The sequence below is a fragment of the Pogoniulus pusillus genome, unplaced genomic scaffold (assembly GCF_015220805.1).
Source record: "Pogoniulus pusillus isolate bPogPus1 unplaced genomic scaffold, bPogPus1.pri scaffold_94_arrow_ctg1, whole genome shotgun sequence".
NCBI lineage: Eukaryota > Metazoa > Chordata > Aves > Piciformes > Lybiidae > Pogoniulus > Pogoniulus pusillus.
The window spans coordinates 145,343-167,183 of NW_026974735.1; the positions used below are offsets into that span (position 1 = coordinate 145,343).

The 21,841-nt window shown below is 58.6% G+C and overlaps 4 protein-coding genes across 4 annotated transcripts; all 4 read right to left on the reverse strand.

Annotated features, from left to right (window-relative positions):
* Nucleotides 1-2,536: 2,536 nt before the first annotated feature.
* Nucleotides 2,537-6,608, reverse strand: LOC135174602 (zinc finger protein 665-like). Its single transcript, XM_064141935.1, has 2 exons — nucleotides 4,608-6,608; nucleotides 2,537-4,466 (listed from the first exon to the last, which is right to left on the reverse strand). The coding sequence occupies exons 1-2, from the start codon at nucleotides 6,551-6,553 to the stop codon at nucleotides 4,214-4,216; spliced, it is 2,199 nt and encodes a 732-aa protein (XP_063998005.1). The 5' UTR covers nucleotides 6,554-6,608; the 3' UTR covers nucleotides 2,537-4,213.
* A 1,378-nt stretch (nucleotides 6,609-7,986) lies between these two features.
* LOC135174607 (zinc finger protein 345-like) lies at nucleotides 7,987-11,061 on the reverse strand. The gene has a single exon (XM_064141940.1). The coding sequence runs from the start codon at nucleotides 10,878-10,880 to the stop codon at nucleotides 8,361-8,363; it is 2,520 nt and encodes an 839-aa protein (XP_063998010.1). The 5' UTR covers nucleotides 10,881-11,061; the 3' UTR covers nucleotides 7,987-8,360.
* A 2,071-nt stretch (nucleotides 11,062-13,132) lies between these two features.
* LOC135174603 (zinc finger protein 850-like) lies at nucleotides 13,133-18,536 on the reverse strand. Its single transcript, XM_064141936.1, has 2 exons — nucleotides 18,523-18,536; nucleotides 13,133-17,297 (listed from the first exon to the last, which is right to left on the reverse strand). Exons 1-2 carry the CDS (start codon nucleotides 18,534-18,536, stop codon nucleotides 15,185-15,187), a joined length of 2,127 nt encoding a protein of 708 aa, XP_063998006.1. The 3' UTR covers nucleotides 13,133-15,184.
* LOC135174621 (zinc finger protein 850-like) lies at nucleotides 18,164-21,766 on the reverse strand. The gene has a single exon (XM_064141956.1). The coding sequence runs from the start codon at nucleotides 21,125-21,127 to the stop codon at nucleotides 19,052-19,054; it is 2,076 nt and encodes a 691-aa protein (XP_063998026.1). The 5' UTR covers nucleotides 21,128-21,766; the 3' UTR covers nucleotides 18,164-19,051.
* Between the last annotated feature and the right edge of the window lie 75 nt (nucleotides 21,767-21,841).

Here is a 21,841-nt window from a genome sequence, read left to right on the forward strand (position 1 = left end):
AGGTCCTGCTCGTCAGAGTCCTCACCTGCAGTGCTGTGTCCGGCTGTGGAGCATCCAACACTAGGACCTGGACCTGGAGGAGTAGCAGCACAGCCCTCAGAGCCACCGGTAAGGCCGGTGGCAGCAGTGCGGTGAGTGGCAGCAGCTGCCGCAGCGCCGTCGCTCCCCCAGGCCAGGCAGAGCTCCCAAAGGAGCTTTTGTTGACGGAAGCAGTGGGGGGGTTGGAGCCGAGAGAGCAGGGCGGGGATCGGAGCTATCGCGGCAGTGTTAGAGCCGCGCCGGGATCTCGTCCTCGCAGCTTTCGGGCTCCATTGTTGGGCGGCCCCAGGCTCTCGCCCGCCCCGTCCGGGCCCGGGTGGTGGCAGCGGTCAGAGGTCCCCCCAGTATGGAGCCGCAGAAGGAGCTGGGCCAGAGCCGCGCCGGGAGCGAAACGCAGCAGGAAGAGAAGGAGGAGGAGGAAACAGAGAAAGAGGAGGAGCTGCTGGCTCCTTCTGGATGCTCTGTCCAGGGATTTCGTAGGCAGGATCTCCAGGTGCAGAGGCAGGATTCTGTGCAGTCTGAGCATGGGTCTAGCGCTGGCTCCTCAGGCCGATCGAATGCAGGCAAGCGGCTCTGCTCCTGGCAAACTGTGGCAGTGACACACACCAGGCAATCATGTAAAGGCAGGCATAAAGCTGCAAGGAAGTGCACAGGCAGGCAAGCAAGCAGTGTGGTGGAGCTGCAAGCAATGTGGGGAACGCTGCACGTGAGCCTTTGCACCCCTGTTTATTGAACATGGGCCGAGAGTCAATGGTCTCATTGGCCACCCGAATGACCAGTCTGGTTGGCAGTCAGCCAAACCTTACCATACCAGGCAAAAGCTGCAGGCCTGGACTCCAAATATGGGAATCGTGGGTCTAGCACCAGGCAGGCAGGAGCTGGGCGTGTGGGGACTTACACGAACAGGTATCCTGGGCAACTGACTTTATGGCCCCGGTCTGATGTGCCCCTTTGTCCTTGTGTACCCCTGGTGCAGGCAGAGAAACATGTCCAGGCAGAGAAACATGTCCAGGCAGAACAGGCATAAATAAGCCCACTTTCGGGCCTACAGGCCCTCCACAACAAAGGCAGAGTCTCCTGAAAGCATCTGGGCACTGTCTGGACTGTGGCTAAGCCCCACGAGGGTAATAATAACCTGTGAGTAAATGCTCAGATACCTCTTTGTAATTCTCAACTGCCTTCTGCCATAGAGCAGGAAGAGCTTGAGCCCATCCACCGGGCAAGTGGCTTATTCATCGAGTCAGTCATCAGCAGGTTTGCAGATGACACCAAGCTGGGGGCAGGTGTGGCTGGGTTGGAGGGCAGAAGGGCTCTGCAGCGGGACCTTGACCACCTGGACAGATGGGCAGAGGCCAAGGGGATGGTGTTCAATAGCTGCAAGTGAAGGGTGCTGCACTTTGGCCACAGCAACCCCATGCAGAGATACAGGCTAGGGTCGGAGTGGCTGAGAGCAGCCAAACAGAAAGGGATCTGGGGGTGCTGATTGATACTTGCCTGAACATGAGCCAGCAGTGTGCCCAGGTGGCCAAGAGAGCCAGTGGCATTCTGGCCTGCATCAGGAATGGTGTGGTCAGCAGGAGCAGGGAGGTCATTCTGCCCCTGTACTCTGCACTGGTTAGACCACACCTTGAGTCCTGTGTTCAGTTCTGGGCCCCCCAGTTTAGGAGGGACATTGAGATGCTTGAGCGTGTCCAGAGAAGGGTGACGAGGCTGGGGAGAGGCCTTGAGCACAGCCCTATGAGGAGAGGCTGAGGGAGCTGGGATTGGTTAGCCTGGAGAAGAGGAGGCTCAGGGGAGACCTTATTGCTGTCTACAACTACCTGAGGGGAGGTTGTGGCCAGGAGGAGGTTGCTCTCTTCTCTCAGGTGGCCAGCACCAGAACGAGAGGACACAGCCTCAGGCTGTGCCAGGGGAGATTTAGGCTGGAGGTGAGGAGAAAGTTCTTCCCTGAGAGAGTCATTGGACACTGGAATGGGCTGCCCGGGGAGGTGGTGGAGTCGCCGTCCCTGGAGCTGTTCAAGGCAGGATTGGACGTGGCACTTGGTGCCATGGTCTGGCCTTGAGCTCTGTGGTAAAGGGTTGGACTTGATGGTCTATGAGGTCTCTTCCAACCTTGGTGGTACTGTGAGACTGTCTCGGCCGCAAGCGGCATTTGACCGCGGGAACCTTCTCTGTCAGCTCAGTTGATGTTCCTTTGTTTTGCTGCTTATTCCTAGACCTGGTTATTAGCCACAGAATGTTTCCATCTCCGTGTCAGACCCAAAATGCCATTGAAATTCATAGTGGTGGGAGGGGGGTGGCAGAGGTCTGAGTAGCAAAATGAATCAGCAGGATTCATTTTGGAGAACATCATCTCACGTCAGTTCATTTCCCCTCCCCAGCACTGCTCTCAGCCACACTGTACCCAGACTGGAGCGTTGCTGGCCACACTGATCCTCAGCCAGCTGTCAGGGAAGGTAGTTTGGGAGGTTGTGGGAAAATAGGCGGGGCTCACTCGTATAGTTCAAGTGATTTATTGCTCAGACACGGAGATCCCCCTCCAGAACTCAATTCCCCAGGTGAATTCTTTTGATCTGAGGTTGCAGAATAACACTTCAGGAAATGGCAAATAAAAGAGAGAGTCTCTGATTTCTTTAGAGACTTTTGAGTCTTTTCTTGGATTTACTCAGTGTTTAGCAGTCACTTCAGTAAAGTTCGAAGTTTTGGGCGGTGTCCCTTTGTCAGGATCGGGCTTAAACTGGCTTCAGGCCTCTGCAGCCCCTTCGTCGGGCAGGCCAAGGCAGGAATGAAGCAGGCAGCGAGCAGGCATAGAGCCAGAGAAGCAGAGAGAGCAAGCAAGCGAGCGAGCTCCCGATCCAGGGAGGCACACCATTTATAATGTTTTCCAAGAGGTCTATCCCACCAGCCCAGGCTATTTTACCTTATTCTTACAGATTGGCACAAAGTTATAATCAATCCACACAATTGGGGAATTTTTACCACAACAATTTCCAAGACCACCCCAAGTTCGGCCCACACCAGGTGTTGAGCAGGCATGAGAACTGCCGTTCCCCCTAACCAAAACAGTGGCCATTGTTTACCTTTTATCTCGACTAGGGAGAGACTTTCTCATGGGCCTGAAGGATTGTTTTGGTTTTGGGATGCTCCTGGCATTAATGTGAGACACTATAACTTTCACAACAGGGAGGCCTGCTAAGGGCTTCTGCAACTCTCCATGACACCAGCCCAGGATGCCAGATATTGAACAGGATGAGGCCCAGCACTGATCCCTGGGGGACACCACTAGTGCCAGCTGGATGTGGCACCATTCACCACCACTCTCTGGGCATGACTCTCCAGCCAGTTCTTGAACCAGCTCTCTCAGCCTCTCCTCACCAGCTGTGTTCCAGGCCCCTCACCAGCTTAGTTTCCCTCCTCTGGACACCTTCCAGCACCTCAACATCTCTCTTGAATTGAGGGGCCCAGAACTGGACACAGCACTCAAGGTGTGGCCTGACCAGTGGTGGTACAGGGGCCCGCCCATCCAGCCTGGCAAGGTGCCTCTGCAGGGCTCTCCTACCCTCCAACAGCTCCACAGCAGCTCCTAGCTTGGTGCCATCTGCAAACTGACTGCTGCTGGACTCAATCCCCTGCACCGGAGCATCAATAAGAGCTTGAACAGAACCCAAACCTTCCTCTGTGTCTATGACTTTGAGGAGCTGAGGTGGCTGCTGGGGGGGAAAGAGCGGCAGGAGAGCTCCAGGTTCAGCTGCAGTCAAAAGCAGCTTGCATGCAGCTTTTGGGTTTCCAGGGGGGTAAATTTTGTCTGGATTGAGATTGATGAACTTGCCAAGAGCCTTGGAAAGTCTTTTGTTGGGACTGTTCCCTGCTCCAGGCACATTTGCCATGGAATCCCTGACTTGCAGCCACATGGAACAGTTGCTTCATCCCTGAGTGCACCAAGCCAGTGCTGGCGCATCATCTGGCAGAGCTTGTGGAGAACACAATTCAGGGCTCTGCCTGGGGATGGCACAGCAGCAACTGGTGTTACCGCTGCTACTGGCGCAGCCGCCCGCATCCCAGGACAGCAAATCCCAGCAAAACGATCCCGGTTGGGACAGCTCTATCAGCAGGGCATCCTGGCACCAGTGTTGGTTGGCAGGAGTGGCACACGACTGCCGGGCATCTCCTGGTGTCACTGGGATTGGGAACTCTTGGGCGCTTGGTTGCCGCTCATCTTTTGGATGCGGCTGCGCAGGTGCATGGTCAGGGCGGACTGATGCCGGAAGCTCTTGCCGCAGTCGGCACAGCTGTACGGCTTCTCCCCGGTGTGGATGCGGTGGTGACTGTTCAGCTGGGCTTTGGTGGTGAAGTTCTTCCCGCAGTCCCTGCAGTGGAATGGCTTCTCCCCGGTGTAAATGCGGTGCTGAACTTTGAGATTGGTGATGCTGCCGAAGGTCTTGCCGCACTCAGTGCAGCTGAATGGGTCCAGCCTGGTGTGGACGAAGCGGTGATGAGTGAGAGCGTGCCTGTAGAGAAAGCTCTTGCCACAGTCACTGCAGATCTATGGTATCCCCCTGGCGTGGCACAAGCGGTGAGTGATCAGCCTGTCATTGGTGGTGAAGCTCTTGCCGCATTCACCGCAGTGGAACGGCTTCTCCATGGTGTGAGTGCGATGGTGCTTTTTGAGGTCAGTGGTGCTGCTGTAGCCCTTGCCGCAGTCATCACAGATGTACGGCCTCACCCCGGTGTGGAGGAGACGGTGACGCTTGAGAGCAGAGATGTGGACAAAGCTCTTGCCGCAGTCACCGCAGCTGTACGGCTTCTCCCCGGTGTGTAAGCGACGGTGGCAGCTGAGAGAGAAGTTGGTGACAAAGCTCTTGCCGCAGACATCGCAGCTGTACGGCTTCTCCCCGGTGTGGGTAAGGCGGTGAAGAAGAAGTTGGGAACTGACGGCAAAGCTCTTGCCACACTCGTCACAGGGGAACTTCTTATTCACAGCATGGTTTTGGCGGTGCAGTCTGAGAGTAGAGCTGCTGGCATAGCTCTTGCCACACTCGTCACAGCTGTAAGGCTTCTCCCCGGTGTGGATGTTGCGGTGAAATCCCAGAGAGATTTTGCTGCTAAAGCTCTTGCCGCAGTCACTGCAGGGGAACTTCTTCCTAGGCTGGAGTTGCTGGAGCTGGCTGAGGGCAGAGCTGCTGGCAAAGCAGTTGCCACTCTCACTGCAGCCCAACTGCAGCTTGGTGCCTGGCTGGGCGCCTCCCTGCTGCTCCATGGGGCACTGCTTGTCTGGCACAGAGGGGCTCACGACAGCTTTAGCTTCACCTTCCTCCTGCTGCTCTTTCTCCCCTTCCTGATCCTCCTGCTCATGGCCCTGGCTGAGGGGACCCCTGGAAGGTTTGCTGGAGCTCTTCATCTCCTGGTGGCTGCAGCGCCGTTCGTGCTTGGTCAGTTGGAACTTGTACAGGAAACTCACGCCGCATTCACTGCAGCTGTACGGCTTCACCTCACTGTGGATCCATCGGTGCTGCATGAGAGTCGACCTGTGGGTAAAGCTCTTGCCACAGACACTACAGGTGTATGGCTTCGCCCCTGCGTGGAGGTTCAAGTGCTCCAGGAGATTAAAGCGGGTGGTGAAACTCTTGCCACAGACACTGCAGCTGTGAGGCTTCTCCCCGGTGTGGACATGCCAGTGCTGGATTAGAGCAGTGCTGGTGGTGAAGCTCTTGCCACATTCACGGCAGGGGAACTGTTTCTCCTCAGCATGGGTGTTGCGGTGCTGGCTAAGGCCAGAGCTGCTGGCAAAGCTCTTGCCACACTCACGACAGGAAAACCGTTTCTCCCCAGAATGGACGTTGAAGTGGTGGCTAAGACCAGACCTGCTGGCAAAGCTCTTGCCACATTCACGGCAGGAGAACGGTTTCTTCTCAGCATGGATGTTGAGATGCTCCCTAAGACCAGAGCTGCTGGCAAAGCTCTTGCCACATTCACGGCAGGAGAACGGTTTATTCCCAGTATGGATGTTGAGATGCTCCCTAAGATCCGACCTGCGGGCAAATCTCTTGCCACACTCTCCACAGGGAAACCGTTTCTTCCCAGCATGGATTTCGAGGTGCTCCGCGAGACCAATGATGCTGGCAAAGCTCTTGCCACACTCATCGCACACCATACCAAGCTTGGGGCCCGCCTGGGCGCCTCCCCGCTGCCGCCGCCGGAGGCTGGAGCGCCTCTGGCCGCAGTGGGTGCAGATGAAGCGCTGGGTGCCAGGCTGGGGGCACTGCTGCTTCCCCGGCTGCCAGCCGGGCGGGAGGCTCTGCCCGCACTCGGGGCACTGCTCGCCTGGCACACAGGGCTCCGCGGCAGCTTTACCTTCACCTTCCTCCTGCTGCTCTTTCTCTTCTGCCGCCTCTTTCACCTCCTTCTCTGCCTTTTTTTCCTCCTCCTCCTCTTTCTCCTTTTTCTCCTCCTCCTTCTCTTCCTGCTGCGTTTCGCTCCCGGCGCGGCGCTGGCCCAGCTCCTTCTGTGGCTCCATACTGGGGGGGATCTCTGCCCGCTGCCACCACCCGGGCCCGGACGGGGCGGGCGAGAGCCTGGGGCCGCCCAACAATGGAGCCCGGAAGCTGCGAGGACGAGATCCCGGCGCGGCTTTAACACTGCCGCGATAGCTTCGATCCCCGCCCTGCTCTCTCGGCTCCAACCTCCCCACTGCTTCCGTCAACAAAAGCTCCTTTGGGAGCTCTGCCTGGCCTCGTGGAGCGACGGCGCTGCGGCAGCTGCTGCCACTCACCGCACTGCTGCCACCGGCCTTACCGGTGGCTCTGAGGGCTGTGCTGCTATTCCACCAGGTCCAGGACCAGGTCCTTGTGTTGGATGCTCCACAGCCGGACACAGCACTGCAGGTGAGGACTCTGACGAGCAGGACCTCACACGGATTGCTGCTGCTTCTCCAGCAGCCTTGAGACCTTCTGCTGCTTGTACTCTCCCCAGCCCCCGACCTCTGTCTCTGCTGGTTGCCCCCCGGCCCTGCCCCAGGGGATTGTAGCCTGGACTAGCTGAGCCACAGCCTCTGCGTGGGGACCTCCTTCTGCCCTTGGTTTTCTCATGCCTCAGAGCTCTCCGCTTCCTCCAGCTCCAGGTGGAGCTGCTTGGACACAGCCATGAGCCCTCCCTGCAGCCTCTCAAGACCAGGCTGGACAAGACCTTGAGCAACCTGCTCGAGGGGAAGGTCTCCTTGCCCACGGAGGACAAGGGTTGGAACAAGACCTTCTGGAAGGTCCCTTCTCACCCAAACCTTTCTGTGGGTCTATGAATTTGAGGAGCTGAGGTGGCTGCTGGGGGGGGAAAGAGCTCCAGGAGGGCTCCAGGTTCTGCTGCAGTCAAGAGCAGCTTGGATGCAGCTTTTTGGTTTCTGGGGGAGGCAAATTCAATCTGGATTGAGTTGGAAGAACTTGCAGGAGCCTTGGGAAGTCTTTTATTGGGACTGTTCCCTGCTCCAGGCACATTTTCCATGGAGTCCCTGACTTGCAGCCACATGCAACAGTTGCTTCATCCCTGAGTGTGTACCAAGCCAGTGCTGGTCTTGGTGAGGATTGGTGACGGTGATGATGGTGACATCACCTAGCAGGGCCTACGGAGACTGCTTTGGGCCCCAGCCCTCTGATTCCCCTCCCCCAAACAAGGCACGTTTCAGGGCTGTGGCTGGGCATGGCACGGCAGCAGCTGGCGTTACTGGTGCAGCCACCCCACATCCCCGGGCACCAAAACCCCAGGTGAAGTTCTGCCTCCACTGGCAGCCCTCCCTAGCACCAGCATTACCAGGAGGGCGCCATGGCCGCTGGGCACCTCCCGGTGGCACTGGGAGCAGGGAACCATTGGAAGCATAGCGAGGAGTCCCTGCCCATGGCAGGGGTAGGGCGCTGGGACCGGATGGTCCTTGAGGTCCTGTTCCAGCCACGATGATTCTCCTATCACCTTCTGGTGGCTGCGGCTGCGCAGGGGCAGGTCCAGGTCGCGCTCGTACCAGGAGCTCTTACCACAGTGCCCACGGCCTTACGGCTTCTCCCCGGTGTGAAGGTGACAGTGAGAGCTGAGACCACAGCTGCTGGCAAAGCTCTGGCCACGGTCACCACAGCTCTACAGCTTCTCCCCGGTGTGAATGCGGTGCTGACCTTTGAGATTGGTGATGCTGCCGAAGGTCTTGCCACACTCAGTGCAGCTGAATGGGTCCAGCCTGGTGTGGACGAAGCGGTGACGAGTGAGAGCGTGCCTGTAGAGAAAGCTCTTGCCACAGTCACTGCAGATCTATGGCATCCCCCTGGCGTGGCTCAAGCGGTGAGTGATCAGCCTGTCATTGGTGGTGAAGCTCTTGCCACATTCACCGCAGTGGAAGGCTTCTCCCTGGTGTGAGTGCAATGGTGCTTTTTGAGGTCAGTGGTGCTCCTGAAGCCCTTGCCGCAGTCATCACAGCTGTACGGCCTCACCCCGGCGTGGAGGAGACGGTGACGCTTGAGAGCAGAGATGTGGACAAAGCTCTTGCCGCAGTCATCACAGCTGTACGGCTTCTCCGCGGTGTGGAGGAGACGGTGACGGTTGAGAGCAGAGATGTGGATAAAGCTCTTGCCGCAGTCACCGCAGCTGTACGGCTTCTCCCCGGTGTGGAGGAGACGGTGACAGTTGAGAGCAGAGATGTGGACAAAGCTCTTGCCGCAGACATCGCAGCTGTACGGCTTCTCCCCGGTGTGGGTAAGGCGGTGACGGAGAAGGTAGGAACTGACGGCGAAGCTCTTGCCACACTTGTCACAGGGGAACTTCTTATTCACAGCATGGTTTTGGCGGTGCAGTCTGAGAGTAGAGCTGCTGGCATAGCTCTTGCCACACTTGTCACAGCTGTAAGGCTTCTCCCCAGCGTGCATGTTGCGGTGAAATCTCAGAGCCATTTTGCTGCTAAAGCTCTTGCCGCAGTCACTGCAGGGGAACTTCTTCCTAGGCTGGAGTTGCTGGAGCTGGCTGAGGGCAGAGCTGCTGGCAAAGCAGTTGCCACTCTCACTGCAGCCCAACTGCAGCTTGGTGCCTGGCTGGGCGCCTCCCTGCTGCTCCATGGGGCACTGCTCGTCTGGCACAGAGGGGTCCACGACACCTTTAGCTTCACCTTCCTCCTGCTGCTCTTTCTCCCCTTCCTGATCCTCCTGCTCATGGCCCTGGCTGAGTGGACCCCTGGGAGGTTTGCTGGAGCTCTTCATCTCCTGGTGGCTGCAGTGCCGTTCGTGCTTGGTCAGTTGGACCTTGTACAGGAAACCCTTGCCGCAGTCACTGCAGCTGTACGGCTTCACCTCACTGTGGATCCATCGGTGCTGCATGAGAGTCGACCTGTGGGTAAAGCTCTTGCCACAGACACTACAGGTGTATGGCTTCACCCCTGCGTGGAGGTTCAAGTGCTCCAGGAGACTAAAGCGTGTTGTGAATCTCTTGCCACAGACACTGCAGCTGTGAGGCTTCTCCCCGGTGTGGACATGCCAGTGCTGGATTAGAGCAGTGCTGGTGGTGAAGCTCTTGCCACACTCACGGCAGGGGAACTGTTTCTCCTCAGCATGGGTGTTGCGGTGCTGGTTAAGGCCAGAGCTGCTGACAAAGCTCTTGCCACACTCACGACAGGAAAACCGTTTCTCCCCAGAATGGATGTTGAGATGGCGACTGAGACCAGACCTGCTGGCAAAGCTCTTGCCACATTCATGGCAGGAGAACGGTTTCTTCCCAGCATGGATGTTGAGATGCTCCATAAGACCAGAGTTGCTGGCAAAGCTCTTGCCACACTCACGACAGGGAAACCGTTTCTTCCCAGAATGGACGTTGAGATGGCAGCTGAGACCAGACCTGCTGGCAAAGCTCTGGCTACACTCACGACAGGAGAACGGTTTCTTGCCAGCATGGATGTTGAGATGCTCTGTAAGACCAGAGCTGCTGGCAAAGCTCTTGCCACACTCACAGCAGGAGAACGGTTTCTTCCCAGCATGGATGTTGCGGTGCTGGCTAAGGCCAGAGCTGCTGGCAAAGCTCTTGCCACACTCACGGCAGGGGAACTGTTTCTCCTCAGCATGGGTGTTGCGGTGCTGGCTAAGGCTAGAGCTGCTGGCAAAGCTCTTGCCACACTCACGACAGGAAAACCGTTTCTCCCCAGAATGGACGTTGAGATGGCAGCTGAGACCAGACCTGCTGGCAAAGCTCTTGCCACATTCACAGCAGGAGAACGGTTTCTTGCCAGCATGGATGTTGAGATGCTCCCTAAGACCAGTGCTGCTGGCAAAGCTCTTGCCACATTCACGGCAGGAGAACGGTTTATTCCCAGTATGGATGTTGAGGTGCCTCCTGAGACCAGACCTGCGGGCAAATCTCTTGCCACACTCTCCACAGGGAAACCGTTTCTTCCCAGCATGGATTTCGAGGTGCTCCGCAAGACCAATGATGCTGGCAAAGCTCTGGCCACACTCATCGCACACCATACCAAGCTTGGGGCCCGCCTGGGCGCCTCCCCGCTGCCGCCGCCGGAGGCTGGAGCGCCTCTGGCCGCAGTGGGTGCAGATGAAGCGCTGGGTGCCAGGCTGGGGGCACTGCTGCTTCCCCGGCTGCCAGCCGGGCGGGAGGCTCTGCCCGCACTCGGGGCACTGCTCGCCTGGCACACAGGGCTCCGCGGCAGCTTTACCTTCACCTTCCTCCTGCTGCTCTTTCTCTTCTGCCGCCTCTTTCACCTCCTTCTCTGCCTTTTTTTCCTCCTCCTCCTCTTTCTCTTTTTTCTCCTCCTCCTTCTCTTCCTGCTGCGTTTCGCTCCCGGCGCGGCGCTGGCCCAGCTCCTTCTGCGGCTCCATACTGGGGGGACCTCTGACCGCTGCCACCACCCGGGCCCGGACGGGGCGGGAGGGAGCCTGGGGCCGCCCAACAATGGAGCCCGGAAGCTGCGAGGACGAGATCCCGGCGCGGCTCTAACACTGCCGCGATAGCTCCGATCCCCGCCCTGCTCTCTCGGCTCCAACCTCCCCACTGCTTCCGTCAACAAAAGCTCCTTTGGGAGCTCTGCCTGGCCTCGTGGAGCGACGGCGCTGCGGCAGCTGCTGCCACTCACCGCACTGCTGCCACCGGCCTTACCGGTGGCTCTGAGGGCTGTGCTGCTACTCCTCCAGGTCCAGGTCCTAGTGTTGGATGCTCCACAGCCGGACACAGCACTGCAGGTGAGGACTCTGACGAGCAGGACCTCACACGGATTGCTGCTGCTTCTCCAGCAGCCTTGAGACCTTCTGCTGCTTGTACTCTCCCCAGCCCCCGACCTCTGTCTCTGCTGGTTGCCCCCCGGCCCTGCCCCAGGGGATTGTAGCCTGGACTAGCTGAGCCACAGCCTCTGCGTGGGGACCTCCTTCTGCCCTTGGTCTTCTCATGCCTCAGAGCTCTCCACTTCCTCCAGCTCCAGGTGGAGCTGCTTGGACACAGCCATGAGCCCTCCCTGCAGCCTCTCAAGACCAGGCTGGACAAGACCTTGAGTAACCTGCTCGAGGGGAAGGTCTCCTTGCCCACGGAGGACAAGGGTTGGAACAAGACCTTCTGGAAGGTCCCTTCTCACCCAAACCTTTCTGTGGGTCTATGACTTTGAGGAGCTGAGGTGGCTGCTGGGGGGGGAAAGAGCTCGAGGAGGGGTCCAGGTTCGGCTGCAGTCAAGAGCAGCTTGGATGCAGCTTTTTGGTTTCTGGGGGGGGCAAATTCTGTCTGGATTGAGTTGGAAGAACTTGCAGGAGCCTTGGGAAGTCTTTTATTGGGACTGTTCCCTGCTCCAGGCACATTTTCCATGGAGTCCCTGACTTGCAGCCACATACAACAGTTGCTTCATCCCTGAGTGTGTACCAAGCCAGTGCTAGTCTTCGTGAGGATTGGTGATGGTGATGATGGTGACATCACCTAGCAGGGCCTATGGAGACCGCTTTGGGCCCCAGCCCTCTGATTCCCCTCCCCCAAACAAGGCACGTTTCAGGGCTGTGGCTGGGCATGGCACGGCAGCAGCTGGCGTTACTGGTGCAGCCACCCCACAGCCCCAGGCACCAAAACCCCAGGTGAAGTTCCGCCTCCACTGGCAGCCCTCCCTGGCACCAGCGTTACCAGGAGGGCGCCATGGCTGCTGGGCACCTCCCGGTGGCACTGGGAGCAGGGAACCATTGGAAGCATAGCGAGGAGTCCCTGCCCATGGCAGGGGTAGGGCGCTGGGACCGGATGGTCCTTGAGGTCCTGTTCCAGCCACGAGGATTCTCTTATCCTATCTCCTTCTGGTGGCTGCGGCTGCGCAGGGGCAGGTCCAGGTCGTGCTCGTACCAGGAGCTCTTGCCACAGTGCCCACAGCCTTACGGCTTCTCCCCGGTGTGAAGGTGACAGTGAGAGCTGAGACCACAGCTGCTGGCAAAGCTCTGGCCACGGTCACCACAGCTCTACAGCTTCTCCCTGGTGTGGATGCGACGGTGCCACTTCAGAGAACTGATGGACCTGAACATCAGAGGCCAAGGGGATGGCGTTCAATAGCTCCAAGTGCAGGGTGCTGCACTTTGGCCACAACAACCCCTTGCAGAGGTACAGGTTGGGGTGGGAGTGGCTGAGAGTAGCCAGACAGAGAGGCATCTGGGGGTGCCTGAACATGAGCCAGCAGTGTGCCCAGGTGGCCAAGAGAGCCAGTGGCATCCTGGCCTGCATCAGGAATGGTGTGGTCAGCAGGAGCAGGGAGGTCATTCTGCCCCTGTACTCTGCACTGGTTAGACCACATCTTGAGTACTGTGTTCAGTTCTGGGCCCCCCAGTTTAGGAGGGACACTGAGATGCTTGAGCATGTCCAGAGAAGGGCAATGAGGCTGGGGAGAGGCCTTGAGCACAGCCCTACGAGGAGAGGCTGAGGGAGCTGGGATTGGTTAGGCTGGAGAAGAGGAGGCTCAGGGGAGACCTTATTGCTGTCTACAACTACCTGAGGGGTGGTTGTGGCCAGGAGGAGGTTGCTCTCTTCTCTCAGGTGGCCAGCACCAGAACGAGAGGACACAGCCTCAAGCTGCGCTAGGGGAGATTTAGGCTGGAGGTGAGGAGAAAGTTCTTCACTGAGAGAGTCATTGGACACTGGAATGGGCTGCCTGGGGAGGTGGTGGAGTCGCCGTCCCTGGAGCTGTTCAAGGCAGGATTGGACGTGGCACTTGGTGCCATGGTCTGGCCTTGAGCTCTGTGCTAAAGGGCTGGACTTGATGATCTGTGAGGTCTCTTCCATCCTTGGTGATACTGTGAGACTGTATCGGCCGCAAGCGGCGTTTGACCGTGGGAACCTTCTCTGTCAGCTCAGTTGATGTTCCTTTGTTTTGCTGCTTATTCCTAGACCTGGTTATTAGCCACAGAATGTTTCCATCTCCGTGTCAGACCCAAAATACCATTGAAATTCATAGTGGTGGGAGGGGGGTGGCAGAGGTCTGAGTAGCAAAATCAATCATCAGGATTCATTTTGGAGAACATCATCTCACGTCAGTTCATTTCCCCTCCCCAGCACTGCTCTCAGCCACACTGTATCCAGACTGGAGTGTTGCTGGCCACACTGATCCTCAGCCAGCCCAGGATGCCATTGGCTCTGCTGCCCACCTGGGCATGCTGCTGGCTCATCTTCAGCTCCTCTCTACCGGCACCCCCAGGCCCTCTCTGCCTGGCTGCTCTCAGCCACTCTAGCCCCAGCCTGTAGTGCTGCTTGGGGTTGTTGTGGCCAAAGTGTAGAACCCTGCACTTGGCCTTGTTCAGTCTCATCCCATTGGCTTCTGCCCACCCATCCAGCCTGGCAAGGTCCCTCTGCAGGGCTCTCCTACCCTCCAACAGCTCCACAGCTGCTCCTAGATTGGTGCCATCTGCAAACTAACTCAATCCCCTGCTCCAGATCATGAGTAAAGATATTGAACAGGATGAGGCCCAGCACTGATCCCTGGGGGACACCACTAGTGCCAGCTGCCAGCTGGATGTGGCACCATTCACCACCACTCTCTGGGCATGACTCTCCAGCCAGTTCTTGAACCAGCTCTCTCAGCCTCTCCTCACCAGCTGTGTTCCAGGCCCCTCACCAGCTTAGTTTCCCTCCTCTGGACACCTTCCAGCACCTCAACATCTCTCTTGAATTGAGGGGCCCAGAACTGGACACAGCACTCAAGGTGTGGCCTGACCAGTGGTGGGTACAGGGGCCCGCCCATCCAGCCTGGCAAGGTGCCTCGGCAGGGCTCTCCTACCCTCCAACAGCTCCACAGCAGCTCCTAGCTTGGTGCCATCTGCAAACTGACTGCTGCTGGACTCAATCCCCTGCACCGGAGCATCAATAAGAGCTTGAACAGAACCCAAACCTTCCTCTGTGTCTATGACTTTGAGGAGCTGAGGTGGCTGCTGGGGGGGAAAGAGCGGCAGGAGAGCTCCAGGTTCAGCTGCAGTCAAAAGCAGCTTGCATGCAGCTTTTGGGTTCCCAGGGGGGTAAATTTTGTCTGGATTGAGATTGATGAACTTGCCAAGAGCCTTGGAAAGTCTTTTGTTGGGACTGTTCCCTGCTCCAGGCACATTTGCCATGGAATCCCTGACTTGCAGCCACATGCAACAGTTGCTTCATCCCTGAGTGCACCAAGCCAGTGCTGGCGCATCATCTGGCAGAGCTTGTGGAGAACACAATTCAGGGCTCTGCCTGGGGATGGCACAGCAGCAACTGGTGTTACCGCTGCTACTGGCGCAGCCGCCCGCATCCCAGGACAGCAAATCCCAGCAAAACGATCCCGGTTGGGACAGCTCTATCAGCAGGGCATCCTGGCACCAGTGTTGGTTGGCAGGAGTGGCACATGACTGCCGGGCATCTCCTGGTGTCACTGGGATTGGGAACTCTTGGACGCTTGGTTGCCGCTCATCTTTTGGATGCGGCTGCGCAGGTGCATGGTCAGGGCGGACTGATGCCGGAAGCTCTCGCCGCAGTCGGCACAGCTGTACGGCTTCTCCCTGGTGTGGTTGTGGTGCTGAACTTTGAGATTGGTGATGCTGCCGAAGGTCTTGCCACACTCAGTGCAGCTGAATGGGTCCAGCCTGGTGTGGACGAAGCGGTGACGAGTGAGAGCGTGCCTGTAGAGAAAGCTCTTGCCACAGTCACTGCAGATCTATGGTATCCCCCTGGCGTGGCACAAGCGGTGAGTGATCAGCCTGTCATTGGTGGTGAAGCTCTTGCCGCATTCACCGCAGTGGAATGGCTTCTCCATGGTGTGAGTGCGATGGTGCTTTTTGAGGTCAGTGGTGCTGCTGTAGCCCTTGCCGCAGTCATCACAGATGTACGGCCTCACCCCGGCGTGGAGGAGACGGTGACGCTTGAGAGCAGAGATGTGGACAAAGCTCTTGCCGCAGTCACCGCAGCTGAACGGCTTCTCCCCGGTGTGTAAGCGACGGTGGCAGCTGAGAGAGAAGTTGGTGACAAAGCTCTTGCCGCAGACATCGCAGCTGTACGGCTTCTCCCCGGTGTGGGTAAGGCGGTGAAGAAGAAGTTGGGAACTGACGGCAAAGCTCTTGCCACACTCGTCACAGGGGAACTTCTTATTCACAGCATGGTTTTCGCGGTGCAGTCTGAGAGTAGAGCTGCTGGCATAGCTCTTGCCACACTCGTCACAGCTGTAAGGCCTCTCCCCAGTGTGGATGTTGCGGTGAAATCCCAGAGAGATTTTGCTGCTAAAGCTCTTGCCGCAGTCACTGCAGGGGAACTTCTTCCTAGGCTGGAGTTGCTGGAGCTGGCTGAGGGCAGAGCTGCTGGCAAAGCAGTTGCCACTCTCACTGCAGCCCAACTGCAGCTTGGTGCCTGGCTGGGCGCCTCCCTGCTGCTCCATGGGGCACTGCTTGTCTGGCACAGAGGGGCCCACGACAGCTTTAGCTTCACCTTCCTCCTGCTGCTCTTTCTCCCCTTCCTGATCCTCCTGCTCATGGCCCTGGCTGAGGGGACCCCTGGAAGGTTTGCTGGAGCTCTTCATCTCCTGGTGGCTGCAGCGCCGTTCGTGCTTGGTCAGTTGGAACTTGTACAGGAAACTCACGCCGCATTCACTGCAGCTGTACGGCTTCACCTCACTGTGGATCCATCGGTGCTGCATGAGAGTCGACCTGCGGGTAAAGCTCTTGCCACAGACACTACAGGTGTATGGCTTCGCCCCTGCGTGGAGGTTCAAGTGCTCCAGGAGATTAAAGCGGGTGGTGAAACTCTTGCCACAGACACTGCAGCTGTGAGGCTTCTCCCCGGTGTGGACATGCCAGTGCTGGATTAGAGCAGTGCTGGTGGTGAAGCTCTTGCCACATTCACGGCAGGGGAACTGTTTCTCCTCAGCATGGGTGTTGCGGTGCTGGCTAAGGCCAGAGCTGCTGGCAAAGCTCTTGCCACACTCACGACAGGAAAACCGTTTCTCCCCAGAATGGACGTTGAAGTGGTGGCTAAGACCAGACCTGCTGGCAAAGCTCTTGCCACACTCACGACAGGAAAACCGTTTCTCCCCAGAATGGACGTTGAAGTGGTGGCTAAGACCAGACCTGCTGGCAAAGCTCTTGCCACATTCACGGCAGGAGAACGGTTTCTTCTCAGCATGGATGTTGAGATGCTCCCTAAGACCAGAGCTGCTGGCAAAGCTCTTGCCACATTCACGGCAGGAGAACGGTTTATTCCCAGTATGGATGTTGAGGTGCTCCCTTAGATCAGACCTGCGGGCAAATCTCTTGCCACACTCTCCACAGGGAAACCGTTTCTTCCCAGCATGGATTTCGAGGTGCTCCGCGAGACCAATGATGCTGGCAAAGCTCTTGCCACACTCATCGCACACCATACCAAGCTTGGGGCCCGCCTGGGCGCCTCCCCGCTGCCGCCGCCGGAGGCTGGAGCGCCTCTGGCCGCAGTGGGTGCAGATGAAGCGCTGGGTGCCAGGCTGGGGGCACTGCTGCTTCCCCGGCTGCCAGCCGGGCGGGAGGCTCTGCCCGCACTCGGGGCACTGCTCGCCTGGCACACAGGGCTCCGCGGCAGCTTTACCTTCACCTTCCTCCTGCTGCTCTTTCTCTTCTGCCGCCTCTTTCACCTCCTTCTCTGCCTTTTTTTCCTCCTCCTCCTCTTTCTCCTTTTTCTCCTCCTCCTTCTCTTCCTGCTGCGTTTCGCTCCCGGCGCGGCGCTGGCCCAGCTCCTTCTGTGGCTCCATACTGGGGGGGATCTCTGCCCGCTGCCACCACCCGGGCCCGGACGGGGCGGGCGAGAGCCTGGGGCCGCCCAACAATGGAGCCCGGAAGCTGCGAGGACGAGATCCCGGCGCGGCTCTAACACTGCCGCGATAGCTTCGATCCCCGCCCTGCTCTCTCGGCTCCAACCCCCCCACTGCTTCCGTCAACAAAAGCTCCTTTGGGAGCTCTGCCTGGCCTCGTGGAGCGACGGCGCTGCGGCAGCTGCTGCCACTCACCGCACTGCTGCCACCGGCCTTACCGGTGGCTCTGAGGGCTGTGCTGCTATTCCACCAGGTCCAGGACCAGGTCCTTGTGTTGGATGCTCCACAGCCGGACACAGCACTGCAGGTGAGGACTCTGACGAGCAGGACCTCACACAGATTGCTGCTGCTTCTCCAGCAGCCTTGAGACCTTCTGCTGCTTGTACTCTCCCCAGCCCCCGACCTCTGTCTCTGCTGGTTGCCCCCCAGCCCTGCCCCAGGGGATTGTAGCCTGGACTAGCTGAGCCACAGCCTCTGCGTGGGGACCTCCTTCTGCCCTTGGTTTTCTCATGCCTCAGAGCTCTCCGCTTCCTCCAGCTCCAGGTGGAGCTGCTTGGACACAGCCATGAGCCCTCCCTGCAGCCTCTCAAGACCAGGCTGGACAAGACCTTGAGCAACCTGCTCGAGGGGAAGGTCTCCTTGCCCACGGAGGACAAGGGTTGGAACAAGACCTTCTGGAAGGTCCCTTCTCACCCAAACCTTTCTGTGGGTCTATGAATTTGAGGAGCTGAGGTGGCTGCTGGGGGGGGAAAGAGCTCCAGGAGGGCTCCAGGTTCTGCTGCAGTCAAGAGCAGCTTGGATGCAGCTTTTTGGTTTCTGGGGGAGGCAAATTCAATCTGGATTGAGTTGGAAGAACTTGCAAGAGCCTTGGGAAGTCTTTTATTGGGACTGTTCCCTGCTCCAGGCACATTTTCCATGGAGTCCCTGACTTGCAGCCACATGCAACAGTTGCTTCATCCCTGAGTGTGTACCAAGCCAGTGCTGGTCTTGGTGAGGATTGGTGACGGTGATGATGGTGACATCACCTAGCAGGGCCTACGGAGACCGCTTTGGGCCCCAGCCCTCTGATTCCCCTCCCCCAAACAAGGCACGTTTCAGGGCTGTGGCTGGGCATGGCACGGCAGCAGCTGGCGTTACTGGTGCAGCCACCCCACATCCCCGGGCACCAAAACCCCAGGTGAAGTTCTGCCTCCACTGGCAGCCCTCCCTGGCACCAGCATTACCAGGAGGGCGCCATGGCCGCTGGGCACCTCCCGGTGGCACTGGGAGCAGGGAACCATTGGAAGCATAGCGAGGAGTCCCTGCCCATGGCAGGGGTAGGGCGCTGGGACCGGATGGTCCTTGAGGTCCTGTTCCAGCCACGATGATTCTCTTATCCTATCTCCTTCTGGTGGCTGCGGCTGCGCAGGGGCAGGTCCAGGTCGCGCTCGTACCAGGAGCTCTTACCACAGTGCCCACGGCCTTACGGCTTCTCCCCGGTGTGAAGGTGACAGTGAGAGCTGAGACCACAGCTGCTGGCAAAGCTCTGGCCACGGTCACCACAGCTCTACAGCTTCTCCCCGGTGTGAATGCGGTGCTGAACTTTGAGATTGGTGATGCTGCCGAAGGTCTTGCCGCACTCAGTGCAGCTGAATGGGTCCAGCCTGGTGTGGACGAAGCGGTGACGAGTGAGAGCGTGCCTGTAGAGAAAGCTCTTGCCACAGTCACTGCAGATCTATGGCATCCCCCTGGCGTGGCTCAAGCGGTGAGTGATCAGCCTGTCATTGGTGGTGAAGCTCTTGCCACATTCACCGCAGTGGAAGGCTTCTCCCTGGTGTGAGTGCAATGGTGCATTTTGAGGTCAGTGGTGCTCCTGAAGCCCTTGCCGCAGTCATCACAGCTGTACGGCCTCACCCCGGTGTGGAGGAGACGGTGACGCTTGAGAGCAGAGATGTGGACAAAGCTCTTGCCGCACTCACCACAGCTGTACGGCCTCACCCCGGTGTGGAGGAGACGGTGACGGTTGAGAGCAGAGATGTGGATAAAGCTCTTGCCGCAGTCACCGCAGCTGTACGGCTTCTCCCCGGTGTGGAGGAGACGGTGACAGTTGAGAGCAGAGATGTGGACAAAGCTCTTGCCGCAGACATCGCAGCTGTACGGCTTCTCCCCGGTGTGGGTAAGGCGGTGACGGAGAAGGTAGGAACTGACGGCGAAGCTCTTGCCACACTTGTCACAGGGGAACTTCTTATTCACAGCATGGTTTTGGCGGTGCAGTCTGAGAGTAGAGCTGCTGGCATAGCTCTTGCCACACTCGTCACAGCTGTAAGGCTTCTCCCCAGCGTGCATGTTGCGGTGAAATCTCAGAGCCATTTTGCTGCTAAAGCTCTTGCTGCAGTCACTGCAGGGGAACTTCTTCCTAGGCTGGAGTTGCTGGAGCAGGCTGAGGGCAGAGCTGCTGGCAAAGCAGTTGCCACTCCCACTGCAGCCCAACTGCAGCTTGGTGCCTGGCTGGGCGCCTCCCTGCTGCTCCATGGGGCACTGCTCGTCTGGCACGGAGGGGTCCACGACACCTTTAGCTTCACCTTCCTCCTGCTGCTCTTTCTCCCTTTCCTGATCCTCCTGCTCATGGCCCTGGCTGAGGGGACCCCTGGAAGGTTTGCTGGAGCTCTTCATCTCCTGGTGGCTGCAGCGCCGTTCGTGCTTGGTCAGTTGGACCTTGTACAGGAAACCCTTGCCGCAGTCACTGCAGCTGTACGGCTTCACCTCACTGTGGATCCATCGGTGCTGCATGAGAGTCGACCTGTGGGTAAAGCTCTTGCCACAGACACTACAGGTGTATGGCTTCACCCCTGCATGGAGGTTCAAGTGCTCCAGGAGACTAAAGCGGGTTGTGAATCTCTTGCCACAGACACTGCAGCTGTGAGGCTTCTCCCCGGTGTGGACATGCCAGTGCTGGGTTAGAGCAGTGCTGGTGGTGAAGCTCTTGCCACACTCACGGCAGGGGAACTGTTTCTCCTCAGCATGGGTGTAGCGGTGCTGGTTAAGGCCAGAGCTGCTGGCAAAGCTCTTGCCACATTCGCAGCAGGAGAACGGTTTCTCCTCAGCATGGATGTTGCGGTGCTGGCTAAGGCCAGAGCTGCTGACAAAGCTCTTGCCACACTCACGACAGGAAAACCGTTTCTCCCCAGAATGGATGTTGAGATGGCGGCTGAGACCAGACCTGCTGGCAAAGCTCTTGCCACATTCACGGCAGGAGAACGGTTTCTTCCCAGCATGGATGTTGAGATGCTCCGTAAGACCAGTGCTGCTGGCAAAGCTCTTGCCACATTCACGGCAGGAGAACGGTTTATTCCCAGCATGGATGTTGAGGTGCCTCCTGAGACCAGACCTGCGGGCAAATCTCTTGCCACACTCTCCACAGGGAAACCGTTTCTTCCCAGCATGGATTTCGAGGTGCTCCGCGAGACCAATGATGCTGGCAAAGCTCTGGCCACACTCATCGCACACCATACCAAGCTTGGGGCCCGCCTGGGCGCCTTCCTGCTGCCGCCGCCGGAGGCTGGAGCGCCTCTGGCCGCAGTGGGTGCAGATGAAGCACTGGGTGCCAGGCTGGGGGCACTCCTGCTTCCCCGGCTGCCAGCCGGGCGGGAGGCTCTGCCCGCACTCGGGGCACTGCTCGCCTGGCACACAGGGCTCCGCGGCAGCTTTACCTTCACCTTCCTCCTGCTGCTCTTTCTCTTCTGCCGCCTCTTTCACCTCCTCCTCTTTCTCTTTTTCCTCCTCCTCCTTCTCTTCCTGCTGCGTTTCGCTCCCGGCGCGGCTCTGCCCCAGCTCCTTCTGCGGCTCCATACTGGGGGGGATCTCTGCCCGCTGCCACCACCCGGGCCCGGACGGGGCGGGAGGGAGCCTGGGGCCGCCCAACAATGGAGCCCGGAAGCTGCGAGGACGAGATCCCGGCGCGGCTTTAACACTGCCGCGATAGCTCCGATCCCCGCCCTGCTCTCTCGGCTCCAACCCCCCCACTGCTTCCGTCAACAAAAGCTCCTTTGAGAGCTCTGCCTGGCCTCGTGGAGCGACGGCGCTGCGGCAGCTGCTGCCACTCACCGCACTGCTGCCACCGGCCTTACCGGTGGCTCTGAGGGCTGTGCTGCTACTCCTCCAGGTCCAGGACCAGGTCCTTGTGTTGGATGCTCCACAGCCGGACACAGCACTGCAGGTGAGGACTCTGACGAGCAGGACCTCACACGGATTGCTGCTGCTTCTCCAGCAGCCTTGAGACCTTCTGCTGCTTGTACTCTCCCCAGCCCCCGACCTCTGTCTCTGCTGGTTGCCCCCCAGCCCTGCCCCAGGGGATTGTAGCCTGGACTAGCTGAGCCACAGCCTCTGCGTGGGGACCTCCTTCTGCCCTTGGTCTTCTCATGCCTCAGAGCTCTCCGCTTCCTCCAGCTCCAGGTGGAGCTGCTTGGACACAGCCATTAGCCCTCCCTGAAGCCTCTCAAGACCAGGCTGGACAAGACCTTGAGCATCCTACTCGAGGGGAAGGTCTCCTTGCCCACGGAGGAC

Bases quoted from the DNA above. Each gene is read 5' to 3' on its own strand.
- LOC135174602 (XM_064141935.1), bottom strand. From the start codon at position 6,553: ATGGAGCCACAGAAGGAGCTGGGCCAGCGCCGCGCCGGGAGCGAAACG. The intron at 4,467-4,607 runs GTGCCACGCCAG...GACCTTCGGCAG, and splicing joins AGGCTGATCACTCACCGCTT to CATCACCAATCTCAAAGTTC.
- LOC135174607 (XM_064141940.1), bottom strand. From the start codon at position 10,880: ATGGAGCCGCAGAAGGAGCTGGGCCAGCGCCGCGCCGGGAGCGAAACG.
- LOC135174621 (XM_064141956.1), bottom strand. From the start codon at position 21,127: ATGGAGCCGCAGAAGGAGCTGGGGCAGAGCCGCGCCGGGAGCGAAACG.